Source organism: Rhineura floridana, chromosome 4, assembly GCF_030035675.1.
Source record: "Rhineura floridana isolate rRhiFlo1 chromosome 4, rRhiFlo1.hap2, whole genome shotgun sequence".
Classification (NCBI taxonomy): Eukaryota; Metazoa; Chordata; class Lepidosauria; order Squamata; family Rhineuridae; genus Rhineura; species Rhineura floridana.
In genome coordinates this window covers 9,149,659-9,168,591 of record NC_084483.1, presented here as the reverse complement: position 1 = coordinate 9,168,591, position 18,933 = coordinate 9,149,659, and the positions used below count along the sequence as shown (strand labels likewise).

Genomic DNA, 18,933 nt, shown 5'->3' with positions numbered 1-18,933 from the left:
GATTATTATGATATTTATTGTGTGGAATTAAAGGATCACTGCTTGCTGAAGTTTAGACTTACAGCGGCTCTTCCCTTTTGCAAGGGTGGGGGACCTATTAAATTGGTCCACCCCCAGAGACTAATGGATCCGGATGGTTTCCAAAGGGCTCTGGGGAGTTTTCTGGCTGATAGGGCTGGCACTCCTGTTGAAACCCTGGTTGAACTGTGGAATATAGAAATGACCTGGGCGGTTGACATGATTGCTCTTGAGTGCCGTCTCCTGTGTACAGCTGGTACGGCTCCTTGGTATACCCCAGAGCTGAGAGTGATGAAATAATATAGGAGATGGCTTGAGTGCAGATGGAGACGAACTCCTGGTGGATGCAGTTACACACTGGTAAGTGCCTATGGTAAGCTGTATTTAGGGGCAGTGAGGGCAGCAAAAAAACAGTATTTTGCTATCACTATCAAATCATCAATCTGCCGCCCAGCAGAGCTCTTCAGAATTGTCTGGGGGCTATTACACACTGGCCCCAAGGACATGGTAGAATCATCTGAGGCCTGCTGTAATGAATTTGCTAGGCAATTCCAGGATAAAATCTTTAGCATCCACCAGGACTTAGACTCCAGTGTTATAGCAGATGAATCAAGCGAGGTATCCAGAGCACAGCCTTGTCCCAATTTCTTGGATGAGTTTCAGTTGGTACAGCTTGAGGACGTTGACAAGGTGCTTGGACAGGTTTGTGCAACCATTTCTGTGCTGGATCCTTGCTCTTCTTGGCTAATAAAAGCTAGCAGGGATGGAACAGCCAGCTGGGCCAGGGAGGTGATTAATGCTTCTCTGTGAGAGGGGGTGGTCCTAGGCTGCCTGAAAGAGGCGGTAGTGAGACCACTCCTGAAGAGACCCTCCCTGGACCCAGAAAATCTTAATAATTATAGGCCGGTAGCAAATGTTCCATTCCTGGGCAAGGTCCTTGAATGACTGGCCAGCTCCAGACACTTGGATGAGGCAGATTATCTGGATCCATTTCAGTTGGGTTTCAGGCCTGGTTTTGGCACAGAAACAGCCTTGGTCACCCTGTATGATGATCTCTGTCGGGAGAGAGACGGGGGAGTGTAACTCTGTTGATTCTCCTTGATCTCTCAGCGGCTTTCAATACCATCGACCATGGTATCCTTCCGGGAAGACTGGCTGAGTTGGGAGTGGGAGGGACTGCATGGCGGTGGTTCCACTCCTACTTGGTGGGTCGACTCCAGAAGGTGGTGCTTGGGGAACATTGCTTGGCACCCTGGACTCTCCAGTATGGGGTTCTGCAGGGGTCAGTTCTGTCCCCCATGCTGTTCAACATCTACATGAAACTGTTGGGTGTGGTCATCCGGAGCTTTGGAGTGCGTTGCCATCAGTATGCTGATGACACGCAGCTCTATTTCTCCTTTTCATCTTCTTCAGGTGAGGCTGTCAATGAGCTGAACCGGTGCCTGGCTGCGACAATGGACTGGATGATAAAGTGAGGCTCAATCCAGACAAGACTAAGATGCTGCTAGTGGGTAGCTCTTCTGACCAGCTGGTGGATGTCCAACCTGTCTTGGATGGGGTTGCACTCCCCCTGAAGGAGCAGGTTCGTAGCTTGGGGGTTCTTCTAGAACCATCTCTGTCACTTGAGGCTCAGGTAGCCTCAGTGGCACGGAGTGCCTTCTACCAACTTCGGTTGGTTAATGGCCCAGCTATGCCCCTATCTGGACAGAGATAATCTGGCTTCAGTTGTCCATGCTCTGGTAACCTCCAAGTTAGATTACTGCAATGCACTCTATGTTGGGCTGCCTTTGAAGACGGTTCGGAAACTACAGCTTGTGCAAAATGCAGCGGCCAGATTGGTAACAGGGACCAGATGGTCCAAACATATAAAACTGATTCTGGCCCGCTTGCATTGGCTGCCTGTATGTTTCCGAGCTTGATTCAAGGTGCTGGTTTTAACCTATAAAGCCTTACACGGCTTAGGACCACAATACCTGCTGGAACACCTCTTCCGACACGAACCCACCCATATACTACGCTCAACATCCAAGGCCCTCCTCTGGGTGCCTACTCCGAGGGAAGCTGGGAGTCTGGCAAAAAGGGAGAGTGCCTTCTCAGTGGTGGCCCCAAAATTATGGAATGATTTGTCTGATGAGGTGCAGCTGATGCCAACACTGTTATCCTTTCGGCGCCAGGAAAAGACTTTCCTCTTCTCCCAGGCATTTTAGCATGTGTTTTTAAATTGCTTTTTAAAAACTGTGTTTTTAAATTTGTATATTTGTTTTTAATGTTTTTAATTGTTGTACACCGCCCAGAGAGCTTCGGCTATGGGGTGGTATGCAAATGCAATAATAAATAAACAAATAAAAGATATATCTGTGGGCACCTTTCACACAGATAAGATGAGGAGGATTCTTTTGCTGACTGCTTCTGCACCAGAAAGATCTTTTGCATGCATAATAGGGGCAGATCCCACAGTCAAGATGATGATAATATGCCCTGAATAAAGATAATTCTTTGCAAGTCTATTTGTCTATATTCATAAGTTCATGTTTCACTTCTAATGGGTATGTGTGTGATTAACTTCTTAATGTTCCTGATTGCAAGTACCTGACCCAACCTTTTTATTTTAATCTTTGTGGGACAGACCTCTGCAGGAATTGGTAAAGTTCAGTTTCCTGAACGTTTTTCTACATATGAAGAGTGAATGTTTAAAGTTTGATACAAAGAAGTCATGAGTGTTTAGATTTTAAGCATTCATCGCTTAAATCTTCTTGTTTTTCAGACATTTCTCTAAGTCAATACCATGGAAGCGTATGAAATAATTAAAATGATTGGGGAAGGGTCCTTTGGCAAAGTATTCTTGGCCAAAGGAAAGGAGAACAATCAACAATGTGTTATCAAGGAGATCAGTTTAACAAAGGTATCCCCCCCTCCATTTGCTTACCAATTAGAGTGATGTTCTGTATAGCATCTACACTCATGGCCTATGACATAGCGAATTGGATATAGTTAATCTTGGCTTGGTTTTACATCTATCTTTGTGTGTGTATGTCTATAACAAAATGGAAATGTAGCTCTTTAAATATTCAGTGTAAAGTAAGTTTGGACCGAAGTTATAAGTCCCTAAACCTAACCCTGTAAGGAGACATTGGTTACTAAGAAATAGATTTAATAAATTACACATTGGAATACTGGAAAAAAATCCTTTCTTATTTCTCAAAGATAGAATTAAAAGATGACAAAATTTACAGATATAGACAGGCTCTGTATATTCTTTACATACAGTTCCAGATTTTATCAGGATATGTTTTTCAAAGAAAGGATGTTTAAATTCTCTGTCCATGATTCAGGTTTTTATTTATTTAATTTTTCTCTCATCTTTCCTCCAAAAAGCTCATGGTGGCATACAAGATACATCTGCTGCCAAATTTTACAATTGAACTCAACATATATGATGCTTTAGGTGGTGCTCAGGATCCTTTCAGCGCTGTCATGGCACTGAAGATGGTAGCCACTTAGTTGTTATTTCCTTGTTTCTTAACTAATTTAGATGCCAAGGAAAGAAAAGGAATCCTCTCAGAAAGAAGTTACTCTTCTGTCCAGGATGAAGCACCCTAATATAGTAGCTTTCTACACGTCCCTTGAAGGTCTCATTTTTCTGTGCCTTTGTTTTTTTAAAGATGCCTCAGTTGGGGTGGTCAGACAGATACAAAAGAGGACAGTGGTCTTGCATCTTTAATAGCTGTGTGAAGAGAGAATTTCAGCGGGTATTTAAATAAATTATTTTTCCCACAGCAGAGAAAATTAAAATAAATGGGAATAATTGGTGTACATCCTTTTGGAGACACTTGATGTGAAAACTAGCACAGTAGGCCACTTGTGCCTCTAATTGTTGTGCAGATGGAGGAATATTGGGTGGTGTAACTTCTTACACAGAACTATGAAAATTCTTTGTGAAGCTGAGTACTGTTGTCCTCCTTTGCTTCTGGTTTCCCTAATGCTGTCTATACCTAGGACGAGGTGGGGTCCAGGAGGTGGAGAATCTGTAGATTGATTTACGGATTGTTTTACTGGAGATGGCTAGGTCTCAATCTGTCCATCATGGAATGTGTGTCTTGGTGTTGGGGCCTGAGAATTTGGAGATTCTGTATTTGAGATCTCAATTTTACAATCGATTACCTGACTGCGTTGTTCGTAGAGGGAATTGTGTATAAACATTAAACTGTAAATGACTTTAAAATAGAAAGAAATTTTAAAAACAAAATATGTACCAGTTTGCTCTGTTGGTTAAGGCTGCAATGCAATACACACTTACCTGGGAGTAAGTCCCATTGAATCAAATGGAGCTTACTTCTGAGTAGACATGTAGTGGATTGCAGTCTAAGTTTGCTGTGCTTTATATCATCTGCAGTGAAAGCAGTTAATTATTGTATATGTAAATCAAAAGTTTATTCAAAACCTAATATGCTTTTATTATAGAGAAAAATAAGTTATATATTGTTATGGAATACTGTGATGGAGGTGACTTAATGAAAAGGATAATTATGCAACGTGGAATATTATTTGATGAGGACAAGGTAGGCTTGCATTTTAAAGAACTGTCTTTCTTTTTTTCATCCCTTCAGTTATTTATCACCAAAAAAAAAATCACCAAGGAGGAGATCTGTATCTTACCATTCATTTTCTTTTATCTACAATGTAATTCATGCCCTCAGGACTGGCACTTGCAGGGCAGCCAGATTGGGCCCTGGCTTAGGGTGGGACAGTAAAGCTCCCTCTCCGTGATCTGCAGCAGTGTCCGGTTGCAAGACTCAGTGACCCTACGCTGCTGTGGATTGCAAAGAGGGAGCTCCCATGTACCCCCCCCACCCACTACAGGCAGCACAGGGGTTAAGCCTGCCCCACTTACCTGTCGCATCAGCGCCTCAGTGTGAATGCCCTGTGTGCTGTGCATGCCGGTCTGCCATCACCTAAGATGGCGGTGTGGCGTCCCTAAAGGGCTGACACCTCTGCATGTGTGCAGATGGGGTGGGCAGGCTTATTTAAGCCACATGCCGCCTGTATCAGGCAGGGGTGTTTGGCTTTACAGCACTACAGGGCAGGGCAGGCTGGTGTGCAAGGGCCCAGTCATAGCTGGTGCCAGCCCTACATGTCTTTTCCTATTGTAATATGTGTTATACATACATATAGAAATAGTACATAAATTATTCCTTTGCTCTATTTTATCAGTGTTATAACACATTAAAATTAATGTGAGTGACATACTTACTTTGTTACACCAATAAACAAATACCAATTGTCATTAAAACAGCATTGGTTTCCTTCCTTGGATCTTATAAAGTACATTAATTTAGCCATAATTGCATACTTCTATACTTCCCACGTTGATGCCTCTGCCGATATCTTGGGTGATGGCAGCCGTGTGCCCCACTCTATCCCCAATGGCTATATCTGCTTCATATTTTAAAGAAAAGATGCCTGCCTGGAAGTAGATATGTAAGTTCTGGGTTTGGTTAATGAGTGGAAACATTCTGCTTGTATTTGGAAACACTTAATACAGCACATACTCTAGGGTTCTCAGGACTCTTCCAGACAATTTGTTTATTCAGCATTCATCCTAATTTACTTGTACAAAGCTTATGCAGTGGTTAGACTTTGTCCAGCCTTTAACGAGCATTCGTTCTGCTTTGTTTATAGGGTAGTTATATGACAACGAGCATTAATCCTGATTTGCTTGTGATACATTTCCTACTAATCATTTGCTTATCTCACAGTTGTCCAAGAGGATTTGTTGTGCTAGGATTACAATCTTAACGGCGCAAACCTAAAGTTCTAGTAGCCCTCCAGATGTTGTTGGACTCCATCTGCCCCATTTAGTATGGCCAGTGATCACGGATGACAGGAGTTGGAATCCAACAACGTCCAGAGGGCCACAAGTTCCCCACCCTGTTTTTAAAAGCTGTTTCTAGGCCTGAAGCTGAGCTTGTGATTGATGATGAGGGTTGGATTTATTGATTTATCCTGGGTTGGATTTATTGAGAATTACAGAGAACATGAAGTGTGCCTGCTACTGTGGGTGAGTGGTTAGGGAGTTGTTTGATTCTAATCCTAGAGAATGGGTTCTATTGACAGGATACATATAAATGTATATTCTTACCTCGTAGAACACATAGCTGTGGCTAGGTTTGGGGAGAAAGGTCACTCACCATTTGTCAAGAGTGAGATCTGAACCCATATCTCCTGCTTTTTGAGGAAGCGATTAGAAATCTACATTTTATTATTTTCTGATACACAATATTAATTTCATCACTTATTACTGGTACATGTATCTTTTGAAGAAAGTTTTTTGTCCCACCTAAGTAGAAATTACATTGATGATGCTTTATAGGGTATTGACAATTTATATTTGTCTATAGATCTTGGGTTGGTTTGTGCAAATCTCTTTAGCATTGAAGCATATTCATGACAGGAAGATTCTACACAGAGATGTAAAAGCACAGGTAATTCTTGGAGATAGCTTTTCATTCTCTATTGAGTCAAAAAATCTCCAATAGTTTTTTACCATACTACTTTTTTTGGATTGCAGAACATTTTTCTCAGCAATAACGGAAGGACAGCAAAACTTGGTGACTTTGGGATTGCAAGAATGCTGAGCAAGTAAGCATAATGTTATGGACTGTCTATGTTGATCTTTTAGTGTTAGCTCTGAAAAAGGTGACTTTGTTTTAGATAGCAAAATGGCCAGAGAGTGGGATGTAGACTGGCCTTGTTTGGATGTTAACATTAAATCATGATTTATCTTTATGAGAACAAGCTGCGGCAAGCTTCATGTGCTTCCCTCTCTCTTGTGCTATGAGGGAAGCAGATTAAAAGCTTCCAGATTCAATTTTGAATAAACTGCAGTTTCCTATTATTTTTGAATTTGGAATACTATGGCTTAGTCTAACAGATTAGTTAACAAACCTGGATCTTAAGTCATAGTTTTGATCCTTGTTTCTTTGGGCTAACAATAATTAATCCTTTTAATTTAGTCTAAACCAAGTCTAGGTGAGATTCTCATATGCAATTTTGTTGGTTTAATTTTTTTTAGAAAGGTAATGGAAAGAAATCTATATCTAAAAATTGTATCTGTGGTAAACCGAATTTTGGATATAATTTAATGCAGTTTATAACTAATTTAAAAATTACAAAACTTCCCCTCCCTCTGTTTTTTCTTTTCTTTTTCAAATTAGTGAGTTAAGTGGTTCTGAAGTTAGTATACATTACTGGAATGTAAATCATAGTTAACTCTAGTTGATTACTCAATACATTTAGGATGCAGTGTCCTAGGATCGTGTTATGTGTCATAATTGTGTATAATGTCTGCTAATTTGGAATTATCAGAAGTAATGTACAATTATGGCATATAACAGAACTACAGAATCTTTGGTCTTATCTAGACAAAGAGCCAACCTAGATGTGATGTTAAATGTGTCTTTGCTTATAGCGTGCATGTTTGTTTTAAATAGCAAACCCTGGGGCCGGGGACAGATAATTATCAGGACCATTGTGTTTCGGGGGGGGGGGGTCCAGACAAAAACTGCTCCTTCTGAGCTGCTATTTATATTGGGAGGATATCACCCATTGGTGCCAGGTTCCTGTTCTTTTTATGCTACGCACAATGAAAGAATAGCAGAAGGAAAAGCAAAGAAGGACATAACGACATGCAAGCTTCATTGAAAGCTGATATATTTTATTTCAGGTTATGTAGCTTTGAAATGAGGCCCGTACCCTGTTTAAAATTTTAACATTGTGCGAAAATGTCTGGGAATGGAAACCCTGAATGCTTACCCATGTGATGCATGTGCTGAGCTGGCATGTCCTCATGCCTGTCTTTGCTTTTCCTTCTGCTACTGTCCCATTGTACCTGGCACAAAAAGTGGCTGTAAATCCAGGTGGCCGAGACTGTATTCTTAGCCTCACTTACCTGGGAGTAAGCCCCATTGAATTCAGTGGGGTTTACTTCTGCGTAGACATGGTTAGGATTGTGTTGTGAGCCTGCTTTTTAAAGGCAACCATGATGCATTTGGCACACTGGCAATCACCGTATTGCCCAATTCACAGAATGTCCATTTACATGTAAATTTATCAGAAGGAGAAATTTGCTTCTCTTTAGTTTCTCTTCGGTTTTTGATTTAGCCAATGCGTATCAGCACTGATGTGTGTAGCATGACAGAGCATTGATCTCAGTGCAGACCCAGCCTAAAGAATCTTGTCCTGCTTTTTGTTGGATGAAGCTTATTTTGTTATGAATCTGCTGAACTGCATTGTTTTCTAATTTTATAAGAACATTCCCATTGCACAAATAAGTAATGTTGAAGTTGCTTGACAATAAAGGTGTTTATGTTATCCTCTGACAGCAGTTTTGAGAGCGCTCTGGAAAGAGAATTCTTGTGTTGTGTTTGATTGGAATACAGCCTTTCTATCACATGTAGAAATATATAAGTAGGGTTCTAGTTTGTTCCCGGAGTCTTTAAACAAAGGACCGAGTCATAATTTCTCTAATGTGAAGCATCATCATATAGGTACATATAGTTGCTTTCCCCAGCCTGATTCCTCTATTTACAATATAAATTTATTGGTCAAAAACATTTTTCATCACTGTTTTCTTTAGTACAATGGAATTTGCTCGTACCTGTGTAGGAACACCATATTACTTGTCACCTGAAATCTGTGAGAACAGGCCATATAACAATAAAACGTAAGTCTGCAAACATTCCTGATGGATATATTTGGACCGCATAATGAAATTAAGTCTTACTGGTTCAGCGTGTCTCTTGAGATTTTGTATGTTTATAACCACTTTCTCTTATTGCACTTTTCTCCGTTTAAACATTTGTTTATCATATTTTTATGTTTGACATCGTTACTGCATTTCAGAAACTGAGTTTTATTTCCTGGGTTTTACAAATACAGTAGTGGAGACAAATAAGGATCATTGTATGTTTGAAAGAATAAATATTCTTAAAGAAGTATAGCCATGTTGGGACTGGAGTAAAGTACCAACGCTTGTAGCAAGTAACCCGAATCAGTGGGCGATAGACAGAAAGGCAACACATTCTTCCCTTGCTGATTCCTTCTTTAGTGGTTACGTGTTGATATGTAGGTTTACATCCTTAGTCCTTTTGCTTAGAATTAGTGTTAGTCTCATGACTCCATAATGAGCCTCATGATCCATCATGGCCACATGTATGTCTGTAGAATGGCTTTATTTCCCAGGAGTAATAAACCTTTAAGTTTCTTTATTTTTTAAACCACCAATCCTACCAGATTATTCATGTCTGTACTCCACTGCTGTATATAGCAGACTCCGATAATATGAAGAAGAAAGAAAGAATACCATAAAACTCTCATGAAGAGCAACCCCTATGTTGATCTGGTTGGTGCTTTTGTGTGTTAGGAAATGCTTCCTATGTTGCTTCTATTATTGACACAGCAGATGCAGAGGAAAAGCTTGTTATCTCTACCAAGAAGCTCAGATTCCTAGCTCAGATTCACATACGTCTGCTGTGGTGAAAGACCTGAGAATAAGATGCCTGTCTCTTTAAAAATGAATGTTCCTGGCACAGTGGCCTAGCTTCCTCATTATATAGCAACTTTCCTGTTACATTCTCCAGGTAGACAGCTGGAATTTCTGCATAAGGAGGCCTTTCTTCAGGAGCGGATAGGAAATATTCTCTCTCAACTGTAGCTTTTACTTCCACCTTTCTGGGTTGGAAGAAATGCCAGCAGCACAGTACCGCAGGCATTCCTTGCCTATCTGTTGGACATGTATCCAGTGTAGCACCAAGTTAGGCATTTAGAGGTATACTTCTTCAGGTGGCGGAATATTTTGTGTTAATAGAACACTGTTGTGCAAGAGAATGCACACAGACAGATTGCTGGTAACTTTGTTGTACAGTAGATTGCACAATCTGTTGTGCAACGGGTTTCTGCTAGCACAGCTGTTGTGTTGGATACCTCTGTTGCGTAACATTAAAACTCAGCTGTCTCCTGGTGCAAGAGCCCTTGCACCAGCAGACAGAGAACACTGCATACAGCTCTTCATGCTTGTAATCTCAGAAACTCTGCCACTAGAGGCTTTCCAAGCTCATGTGGCCATACTTGATTGAAGGATCCTCCTGCCTGCCCCCGACCCCGGTATCATTCCTCATGAAAATAAAACAATGACGCTTCTAAATACAAACCTAATCTTAGGAGAGAGAGAAATCTTAAAATTACTTGCAAGGATTAAAGATCATCCATTAAGTTCAGTAGATAATATGTTTCTTTTTATTCAACCTTTCTGTCTTCTTCTCCATCTCTTACATTTCCTTCCATAACATTAAGAAAGCTTCTTAATTTGGAACCTAGAATATGACTGTATACTTTTGACAACTCAAGGATCTTTCTCTTTCTTGCCATATTGCTTTCCCATGCTACGTGCTTTGAGCAAGAGGAGGGAAGAGAAAAACAGACTGCTCAGCAATGACTGGGAAATTAGTTGGTTGGGTGGAAATTGACCTGCAGCTTTTGAGGTTCCTCTGGGGAAGCCAGGGTGAATTGAGAGGTGGCAGTAGATGTAAGCATAGAGATGCGAAGGCCAGGGAAAAACCTGGGTTTTGCCCCTTGTTTTCCCCCCAGATTGTCATATCTTTATGCAAGTGGGAATGTTGCAGGCTTCCCTTGGTTTTGAAGCATCTGAGCATTTCTCTATACCCAATGCCTTGGATAGTAGAAGTTAGAGGGCCAGGCAGCTTACTTGTGAGGAAAGAATATTGGAGACATTTGTGGTGCCTTTAAAGTATCTGTTTAATTAGGTTCAGATCTGTTTATCCCCAATAGCTGATGGATTTATTTTTTTTGCAAGCATGGGGGTGTTAAATAAAAGAGTGCTGACACTGAACATGTATCCGTTTTTTCACATTTTATTAATAAGACAAAATTGCAAATGAACTAATTACCTGCAGTCTCATCACAATTAAAACTTGCAAGTTTCTCTATACAGTTCAAGTGACACTTGCACAGTGAAAAATATAATTAATCATTATCTTTGTATTTCAGGTCAGGAACTCCCTCCGTTTGATTTTCCTGTGCTCCAAATTAGACAAACAGGCTAACTTCTTGTAAACTCTTGTATTAATTGTATCAGTTTTTCATAGAACATTATGAATTAGTTTACTGACTACAGAGTTCGAGATGTTGTTTCACAGCGTTCCATTCATTTTGTCCAGGACTGTGTTTTCTTTCTTTCATAGAGATATATGGTCCCTTGGCTGTGTGCTATATGAGCTCTGTACTTTAAAACACCCTGTAAGTACTTTAGCAGATTGACTAATTGTATATCGTTTAATATAATATTTATCAAGAATTGAGATTGTTCCAGTAGGTCAGGGGTGGGAAACCTTTTTGGCTCTATGGGATCCTTATCAATCTGACAGGTGGGCAGGGCTGTCTTAAAGCCTTTGCAAAAGCTTCTTGAAATAGCTCACAAGCATGAGCTGCTTGAGAGGGTGCTTTCTCACAGGGCTTCATCCCTGCTCAGCTGGTGAGTGGGGATTAAATCCCGCTACCGTGGCTGCCCGATTTTGTTCCCTGCTGGGAACAGGAAGTGCAGCCAAGACTGGATTAAACCCTGTCCTCCCGCCCATCAGCTGACATCACTAGCGATAGCAGCTGATGGACAGGTGGGTGTGGTTTGGGGGAAATAGCCTCATGGACCAAACTGGCCCCCTGGGGGGGCATGACTGGCCCAGAGAACAGAGATTCTTGCAGTGGAACTTTCCAAAGACAGCAATCAGAATTTTAGCTTTAAATGGAACAACGCTTCTAGATATTGGATAATATCTAGGAAGGAGATGCCAGGTTTTATAGATCTAAGAATGTTTTTCCAGGCCACATGAGATATTTTCCTAAGAAAAGATGTTCAGACAAAAGTTTATAGTGTCATAAGCCAACAATTTCTTATGTGGAATCAAATCAATTTAACACAGAAACTCTTTAGCACATTTGTTCACAGAATCATGCCTTTTAATAACAAGCTTAAGAATATAGATTTCTTTCCATTCTTATAATCCAACTATTCTATGTAGTGATGATTCTAATCTGTGTAAGGGTTTGTTTGTACTGATTCCTTTCATGTAATAGGCCAATATCTCTTCCCATTGGTATTTTGAATCTTGATTACAAAAGTTTTATGTGTAGTCCACATACCCTGTAGTCCACATACCCCTACAGCTACTCCACACAGTTGGGGGACCTCTCAGAGCAGGTGGAGGGGCAGGGGAGAATCTACAGAAGGTGGGGGAATCGCTGAAAATTTATTCCCATTCTATTGATGGAAGCTTTACTGAGCAAATGTTCAGAGAGTCTTGGGCAGGACTAATGTGTCCCACAAACCATCTGTGGAAGAAATGAGAATTTAAGGAATGATTTCACATGGCAGATTTTTTGCCATGTCCCAGTTGTATGATAAACATGTATGGAGTGCATTCCTACCTTGTGTATACTTTAATTAAGGAAGGAGAGGAAATTACAAATAAGGGGCTGTGACACTGAGCTAGCCTGATGAATTGAGAAACGCAACTAATAGAAGGGCAGTATTTTTGCCCCCTACTGGATGCTTTCTGATAGCTCTTTAAAAAAATCCTGTTTCAATTGGCAGTTTACTATTTATGATTGCATTTTAATATGTCAGTTTGAAGGCAACAGTTTGCCTCAACTTGTGCTGAAGATCTGCAGAGGCCACTTCACGCCGGTATCTACAAAATACTCATATGAACTAAGAGCATTGGTATCCCAGTTGTTTAAAACATCTCCAAGAGATCGCCCTTCTATCAACTCCATTTTGAAAAAGCCCTTTTTGGAGAAGCAAATAAAGAAATATTTGCCCCCAGAGGTGAGTATCTGCTGTGGCTGCAGAAAGTATAAAGAGACTCACTCCAAACCAGTGAGAAGACCCTTCCTTGGTAACCTCCACATCCCTTTCCCTCTTTTGCCTCTGTAGGAAAAGTGCATCTCCTTGGCTTTGCCCATTGTGTTGACATTTCTGGTGAAGCCAAGTATTTACAATGAAGTGTTGGAATTGTCTGGCATAAATTGCTGCTACTGCTTGCTTTCCTCAGGAAAAGTTCTATTTATTTATTTATTTATTAAATTTCGATCTTGCCCTTCCTCCCAAAGGAGCCCAGAGCAGCAAACTCCAAAGCGGTAGAATGACACAATTAAATATAAAATAAAAACATTTTAAAACAATTAAGAATATCTAAAAAGAATCACATTCCTCTACAGCTGATAATAATTTTAAGGTCGACGGGAACAGTATTTCTGAGCCATTAAATGTTTGGATGCTTTTTAATTCCTCTTGAAAACTAATAATGAGGAACAGATACACTGCACCAAGGAGGGCATTCCACAAACAGGGAACCACTACCAAAAAGGCCCTGTCATGGGTCAGTGCCAACTGGGCACCAACTGGGAAGGACCCAGTGGTGGCATCACCATTGGGTCCTCACCTGCTGATTGTAGGGTTTGAGATGGTGGATATTGGGGGAGGAACTCCTAGGTAAAGGCAAGGTGTTTGTGTCCCCTTGCCTTGAGTTGTCAGAATAAGCAAGCAGCTTGGGTATAACACTGAATGGGACACACCTGAATCACTACTCAGAAAAGATGTAGCACATAAATGCCTATAGATATGCATAATCTGTTATATTTGTTTCTAGATCATGGAGGAAGAATTCAGCCACACTGTTATTCACAGAAAAAGATCACCAGCTTCACTGCCATCAGGTAAGCTGCTACTCACTAACACTTTCATAAATGGAAGCATAATACTGAATTGTGTGTGTGTGTGACATTTATTTTAAATTGAGACCGCTATTGAGTTACTTTGCCATGTTTCAATGAAGACTGTAATAAGTTTGCATGCACCTGGTCACTTGAGGAAAAGGTAGCATCAAAACTATTGAGCAAATGTGCTTTGTTGAATAGAACTGTAACTTAAGAGTTGTGATTTCAAGATAGTGGCCCCATTCTGCTAGTGCTATAGGTAAGAAGTAGGATCATAATAGAGCCATGGAATTGCTTTCGTCAGGTTTAACTTTCTCCCCCCCAAAATGACATTTTAGTTAAAGTACGTTTAAAGCACTCTTATACCACTTTAAAATTCATGGCTTCCCCCAAAGAATTCTGGAAACCATAGCTTGTTAAGTGTGCTGAGAGTATTAGATTCATCACAGAGCTATAGTTCCCAGTACCCTTAACACGCTATAATTCCCAGGACTGTTTTGGGGGAAAGTTATGACTGTTAAAGTGGTATATGAATGCTTTAAATGTATGGTGTGTATGTGTCCATCGTTCAACTGAATCACACCGGGATAAATTCTAGCATCTGACTCTCTTACCTAAAGCATAAACATGGATGGAATTGCTACTTTGCTGTTTAAGGTAGTATGTCTTTTAATCATATTTTAGTTGAAATACCTCTCCTTATGGGTATTTTTGTAAGGTGAGTCTCTGTATTGCCAACACATTGTGCACAGACCACAGAGACATACTACACATAAAAACCGTCAGGATTTCCCTGGTGGTAGAGGCTGAGCCAACTAATGTCAGGCATGGTGGGCAAAGTTTACCCTCACTGGAATTAGAAGGATGTTTTAGTTAAATAAAAATAGATGGTGCTAGATACTTCAGCAAGCATTACCCAAGGGTGATTCTCTTATTACTGGAGTGTTCACATGTATTGGAACATATTTAATTGGAGCAGAACTGCATCTAGTGGCAAATACAGGATTCCCAATTCAGTGTATGCTGGTGATTGTTTCAGGGATTTGAAGTGGAGAACTGAGAAGCATTGTAAGAGTATAGGATTACTCTACTGTAATAATTATATAATGTTAGACATAATTATCAAAACATTTAATTGCATTATTAAATAAGCTGCTAAAGTTCAGAAACTCCATGGTTATCATTCACCAAAAATCAAGATGGAGATGATTCCCGGAAAACCAGAGTTATTATATCAAAATGAATGGAAATCTCCTTCAAGGGTCCAGGATGCTATTAATCAGGTAACAACGCTAAAAATATCTACATATTCCTGGCATTTAAATGTTTAATGGATTCTTTTAATTTGTCATATTCGTTCACATTGCAGCAGTTGAAGGCACTAATTCAAGGATGAGGAATCTGTAGCTCTTCAGATGTTGTTGGACTCCAGTTCCCATCATCCCTGATCATGGTTACGCTGGCTGAGGCTGATGGGAGATGGAGTCCAATAACATCCGGAGGGCCACAGGTTCATTATTCCCATACTAATTAATTAAACAGTGTTTGCCAAAAAAGGCAAATTAGGGTTGATGTGAGGTTCAACGTGTCTTTGAATCCTTGGTTTGGAATTCTTCTCTCTCCTGCCCCCCCCCTTAAAAAAACCTAATAGCACTTGTGAGGCCCCAGTCCAGGTCATGACCCCTGATAGTTGATGCTAGCTTTTTTTTAAATAAAAAAAGAGAATCCTAAGTAGGAAATTCAAAGGTGTGTTCTATAACTAGTTTGACCTTAAGTCGGTACCCCTTCAAAGGGATGGAATGAGCCAGATTTTGCTGTTATGCTGCTCTCTATTCAAATCACACAATTAATATGAAAAATCTGTGTGAACTTGCAAATTACTTTTTTTTAAAATTAGGTCAAGAGGAAGAGGTGGGTGCATAATGACAGTGTCCCAGAGGGGTGGGAAGAACATGGAGGACAGGTGTGGGGAGTGTTTGACCCTCCGGATGTTACTAAATTACCATTCCCATCAGCCCCTGCAAACATGGCCAATGGCCAGGGATGATGGAAGTTATAGTTCATCAGTATCTGGAGGGCCAAAGGTTTTCACAGCAGGTTTAGGAGGTTGCGGTGTTTAGTTGCTTAGGCCATTGGCAGGCCAAGGAGGTTAATGGGTTCACATGAGAGGCAGATAAAAAATGAATTGAAAGGAATACTAAATACTAGAATATTAAGTAGAATGCTGTGTACACAGAAAAAGCATAAGCTGCTGCAGAGGATAGAGAATAAGAAATAGACTGGACTTGTTTTGTTATATTTATATCCCACTTCTCCTTGGAAAGGTTGGAACGTCTTGAAAGGAGTTCTTGGTGGTCTCCAGTCCATACAATGATCAGGTCCAAAACTTCTTAGTTTTAGCCAAGGTATACCATTGGGTGCCATTCACTAGGCCCAGGAAGGAACATGCTCTTTAACAATATGATTAGCAAAATGGATAAGCATTCAGATTCAGTGTACTGGATTTGCTTCCTTCATAGTTTTAATGTATATATATATGTGATATGTTTTCAGCCCTGGGGTCCTCAGATGTGCAGGAAACCAGAAGCTGCCAGAATATGTGGGCACTATGACCATTATTATATGAAACTTGAGAACTTGCAGAAGAGGCCTTTTGTGCAGGGTGATGATCCTCGTATTGGCCAGAGAATGGAAGAGTATTATAAGCAGAAAGGGCAAGAACCACCTCCACCTCCACCACATTGGTAGTATTTTTCTTCTTTAATATTGATGTATCTTATGATTCTGACTTAGGAATTCCTGGGTATATAAGAACTGTCAAGATTTTATTTACTCCAGTGCCTCTGGTTTTCAGTTTGATCTCACACAGCGTTAGATGCAGTTACGTCCATCGATTTCCAGCTGTTCATGTTCAGAGTTGAGACTCTGAAGTGAAACTGAATGTTGAGCAAGTTTGTTGGCAATATAGATTGCACAATGTGTGTGCAACATAATAATTCAGTTTCAGGGAACATGGGATTATTAGACCATTTATGACTGAAATGAAACTTTAAAAGCTACATCCAGCTCGTGAGCTTTTGCTGAATTGTATGTTTCTTCTCAGGCCTGCAGAATATCTTCAGAGACGATTCAATGCCCAGCAGTACAAATTAAAAGTAGAGAAGCAACTTGTAAGCAATTTTTTAAAATATGAAATGGAGTAACAAATTGAAACTGATAAACCATGGAAGGGCAAATGGGTTTTTTTTAAAAAGAACACAACCACCACTAACATGAAAAACCACTCAAACTGTACATTTCTCTGTTCTGTTCAGAAGGGTGGGTTCAGAAAAGGAAAGACCCTCCCCTTGCTGAAGCCATTCTTCTATTTTTCCATTATTTTGCCTATCAATAGGGGTTGCGGCCATCTTCTGCTGACCAACAGTATTTTCAGATGCAAAATCAGAAGATGAAGGAAGAGCAGTTTAAAGTCTATCAAAAAACTCTTGCTCAGAAAAATGAAATGAAAGAACAGGTAAGAAAGAGGAACTGTATTGCTCTTGATAACTTGATATTAGTGTTCCACCTGAGTATGGGTCCAGGAAACTATAATAGGAATCATAGATCCGGTTTACAATTCTCGTTTTTAATACACACTGCAAATGTTGGGATAGGATTCACATTGATCCATGTAAAACTGCTATGGAAAAAATCATAGCACATGTATTCCACCACCCCCCACTGGGTATGGGAATACAAATGATGTTGCTCTTAAGTGCTACCCTGTTTGTTGGGGCAGAAGTAGTTATTCTGAATTTTAGAGTCATTTAATGGTGGTTTGCTTAGAACGAATACTGTATCTTCTGGTCTTAGCTTTTGGGGTCCTGCTTGGGCAGAGCAATGCAGACCCCCAGTCCACCATGCTGGAGGGACTTTGGTTGAGGTGGAGGTATCCCTCCATCCAAGCTCTGCCCAGCTGTGCTAGGTTTTGTTGCTAAAAAGCTCACAGCTACATCTGCCTAAACCACTTGTGGGCTGAAGTTCCCACTGGCTGTACTCTTATTGGCAGGAGCTGGTGCAAACCTTCCAAATGGGGCATGGGGGGGGGGCAGGGAGAGGGTGGGGAAGGAGCAGAGGTGGGCTAATTAAGGAGCTGCTGAATCCTAAGCTGGCCTAGGTACCAGCAAATTGCTGCAACAGGACTGATCTGAGCCTCTCTGCTGCACCAGCCTGGAGCTGGTGCAGCATAGAGAATTTTCTCACATCCCCTCCTGCCCTGATTGGTGAAAGTGGCCGGACTCCAATCGCAGCTCCAGCACTCTATGAAGACCCACATTGCTTCCTGCCATGGTTTGCATTATTTTAGATATGTCCAGACTCTTTTGCATTTGTTTGTTTAATACGCTGCATTTCAGTTTGGCAGTTCTCTTATTTTAAGTTGGATTGGGAGGGTTTTTTTTCTTACATTTTCATTGAGGAGCAGACTACTTCATGCTTTTGAAAGTTCCCTCAGTTTCCCAAGTAGTGTGCTGAAGTAAATATCAATTGCTTTTTGAGATGTTTTTAAAGTTGTTTTTGAAGATACTTTTAAGATGTTTTGTTTTAATATATTTTTAAAGATGTTTTGTTTTAAAGATGTTTTAAAGTCTTCTGTTTTAAAGATGTTTTAAAGTGCTTTTAGTGTTTTTGTGTGCTGCTTTGGGCTCCTTCTGGGAGGAAGGGCAGGACATAAATTAAATAAATCTTTTTATTTATTATTTGATTTATATCCAGCTCTTCCTCGCAGCAGGAGCCCAGGGCGGCAAACAAAAGCACTAAAAACACCTCAAAACATCATAAAAACAGACCTTAAAATACACCAAAACAAAACAACTTTAAAAACATTTTTTTAAAAAGCTTTAAAAACATCTTTAAAAAAAAACATTGTTTTTTTAACCCTTTTTTAAACATATTAAAAAGCAATTCCAACACAGACACAGACTGGGATATGTCTCAACTTAAAAGGCTTGTTGAAAGAGGAAAGTCTTCAAAAGGCGCTGAAAAGAAATAAATAATAATAAATAAATAAATAATAATAGAGTATAATTCTTAAAATTGATATTTTAGAGGGGGGAAATAACCACAGAAATCCACTACATTACAACGTGA

The 18,933-nt window shown here is 40.2% G+C and overlaps 1 protein-coding gene across 8 annotated transcripts in view; it reads left to right on the top strand.

The window, feature by feature from the left end:
* The window catches only part of NEK5 (NIMA related kinase 5), a 38,409-nt gene that overhangs the window by 1,719 nt on the left and 17,757 nt on the right, over nucleotides 1-18,933 (top strand). For 4 of the 8 annotated variants that reach the window (XM_061622370.1, XM_061622373.1, XM_061622368.1 and 1 more), the window contains exons 2-14: nucleotides 2,783-2,920; nucleotides 3,551-3,647; nucleotides 4,480-4,577; nucleotides 6,417-6,500; nucleotides 6,587-6,657; nucleotides 8,654-8,740; nucleotides 11,253-11,331; nucleotides 12,716-12,916; nucleotides 13,740-13,806; nucleotides 14,959-15,089; nucleotides 16,360-16,550; nucleotides 16,910-16,976; nucleotides 17,201-17,320. In XM_061622370.1, the coding sequence (XP_061478354.1) occupies nucleotides 2,804-2,920; nucleotides 3,551-3,647; nucleotides 4,480-4,577; nucleotides 6,417-6,500; nucleotides 6,587-6,657; nucleotides 8,654-8,740; nucleotides 11,253-11,331; nucleotides 12,716-12,916; nucleotides 13,740-13,806; nucleotides 14,959-15,089; nucleotides 16,360-16,550; nucleotides 16,910-16,976; nucleotides 17,201-17,320 (1,410 nt within the window). In that variant the 5' untranslated portion in view covers nucleotides 2,783-2,803. Of the gene's footprint in view, nucleotides 1-1,431; nucleotides 1,490-1,579; nucleotides 1,601-2,782; nucleotides 2,921-3,550; nucleotides 3,648-4,479; nucleotides 4,578-6,416; nucleotides 6,501-6,586; nucleotides 6,658-8,653; nucleotides 8,741-11,252; nucleotides 11,332-12,715; nucleotides 12,917-13,739; nucleotides 13,807-14,958; nucleotides 15,090-16,359; nucleotides 16,551-16,909; nucleotides 16,977-17,200; nucleotides 17,321-18,933 lie in introns of those variants that run through there. The other 4 variants (XM_061622369.1, XM_061622371.1, XM_061622372.1 and 1 more) reach the window with 4 other exon arrangements.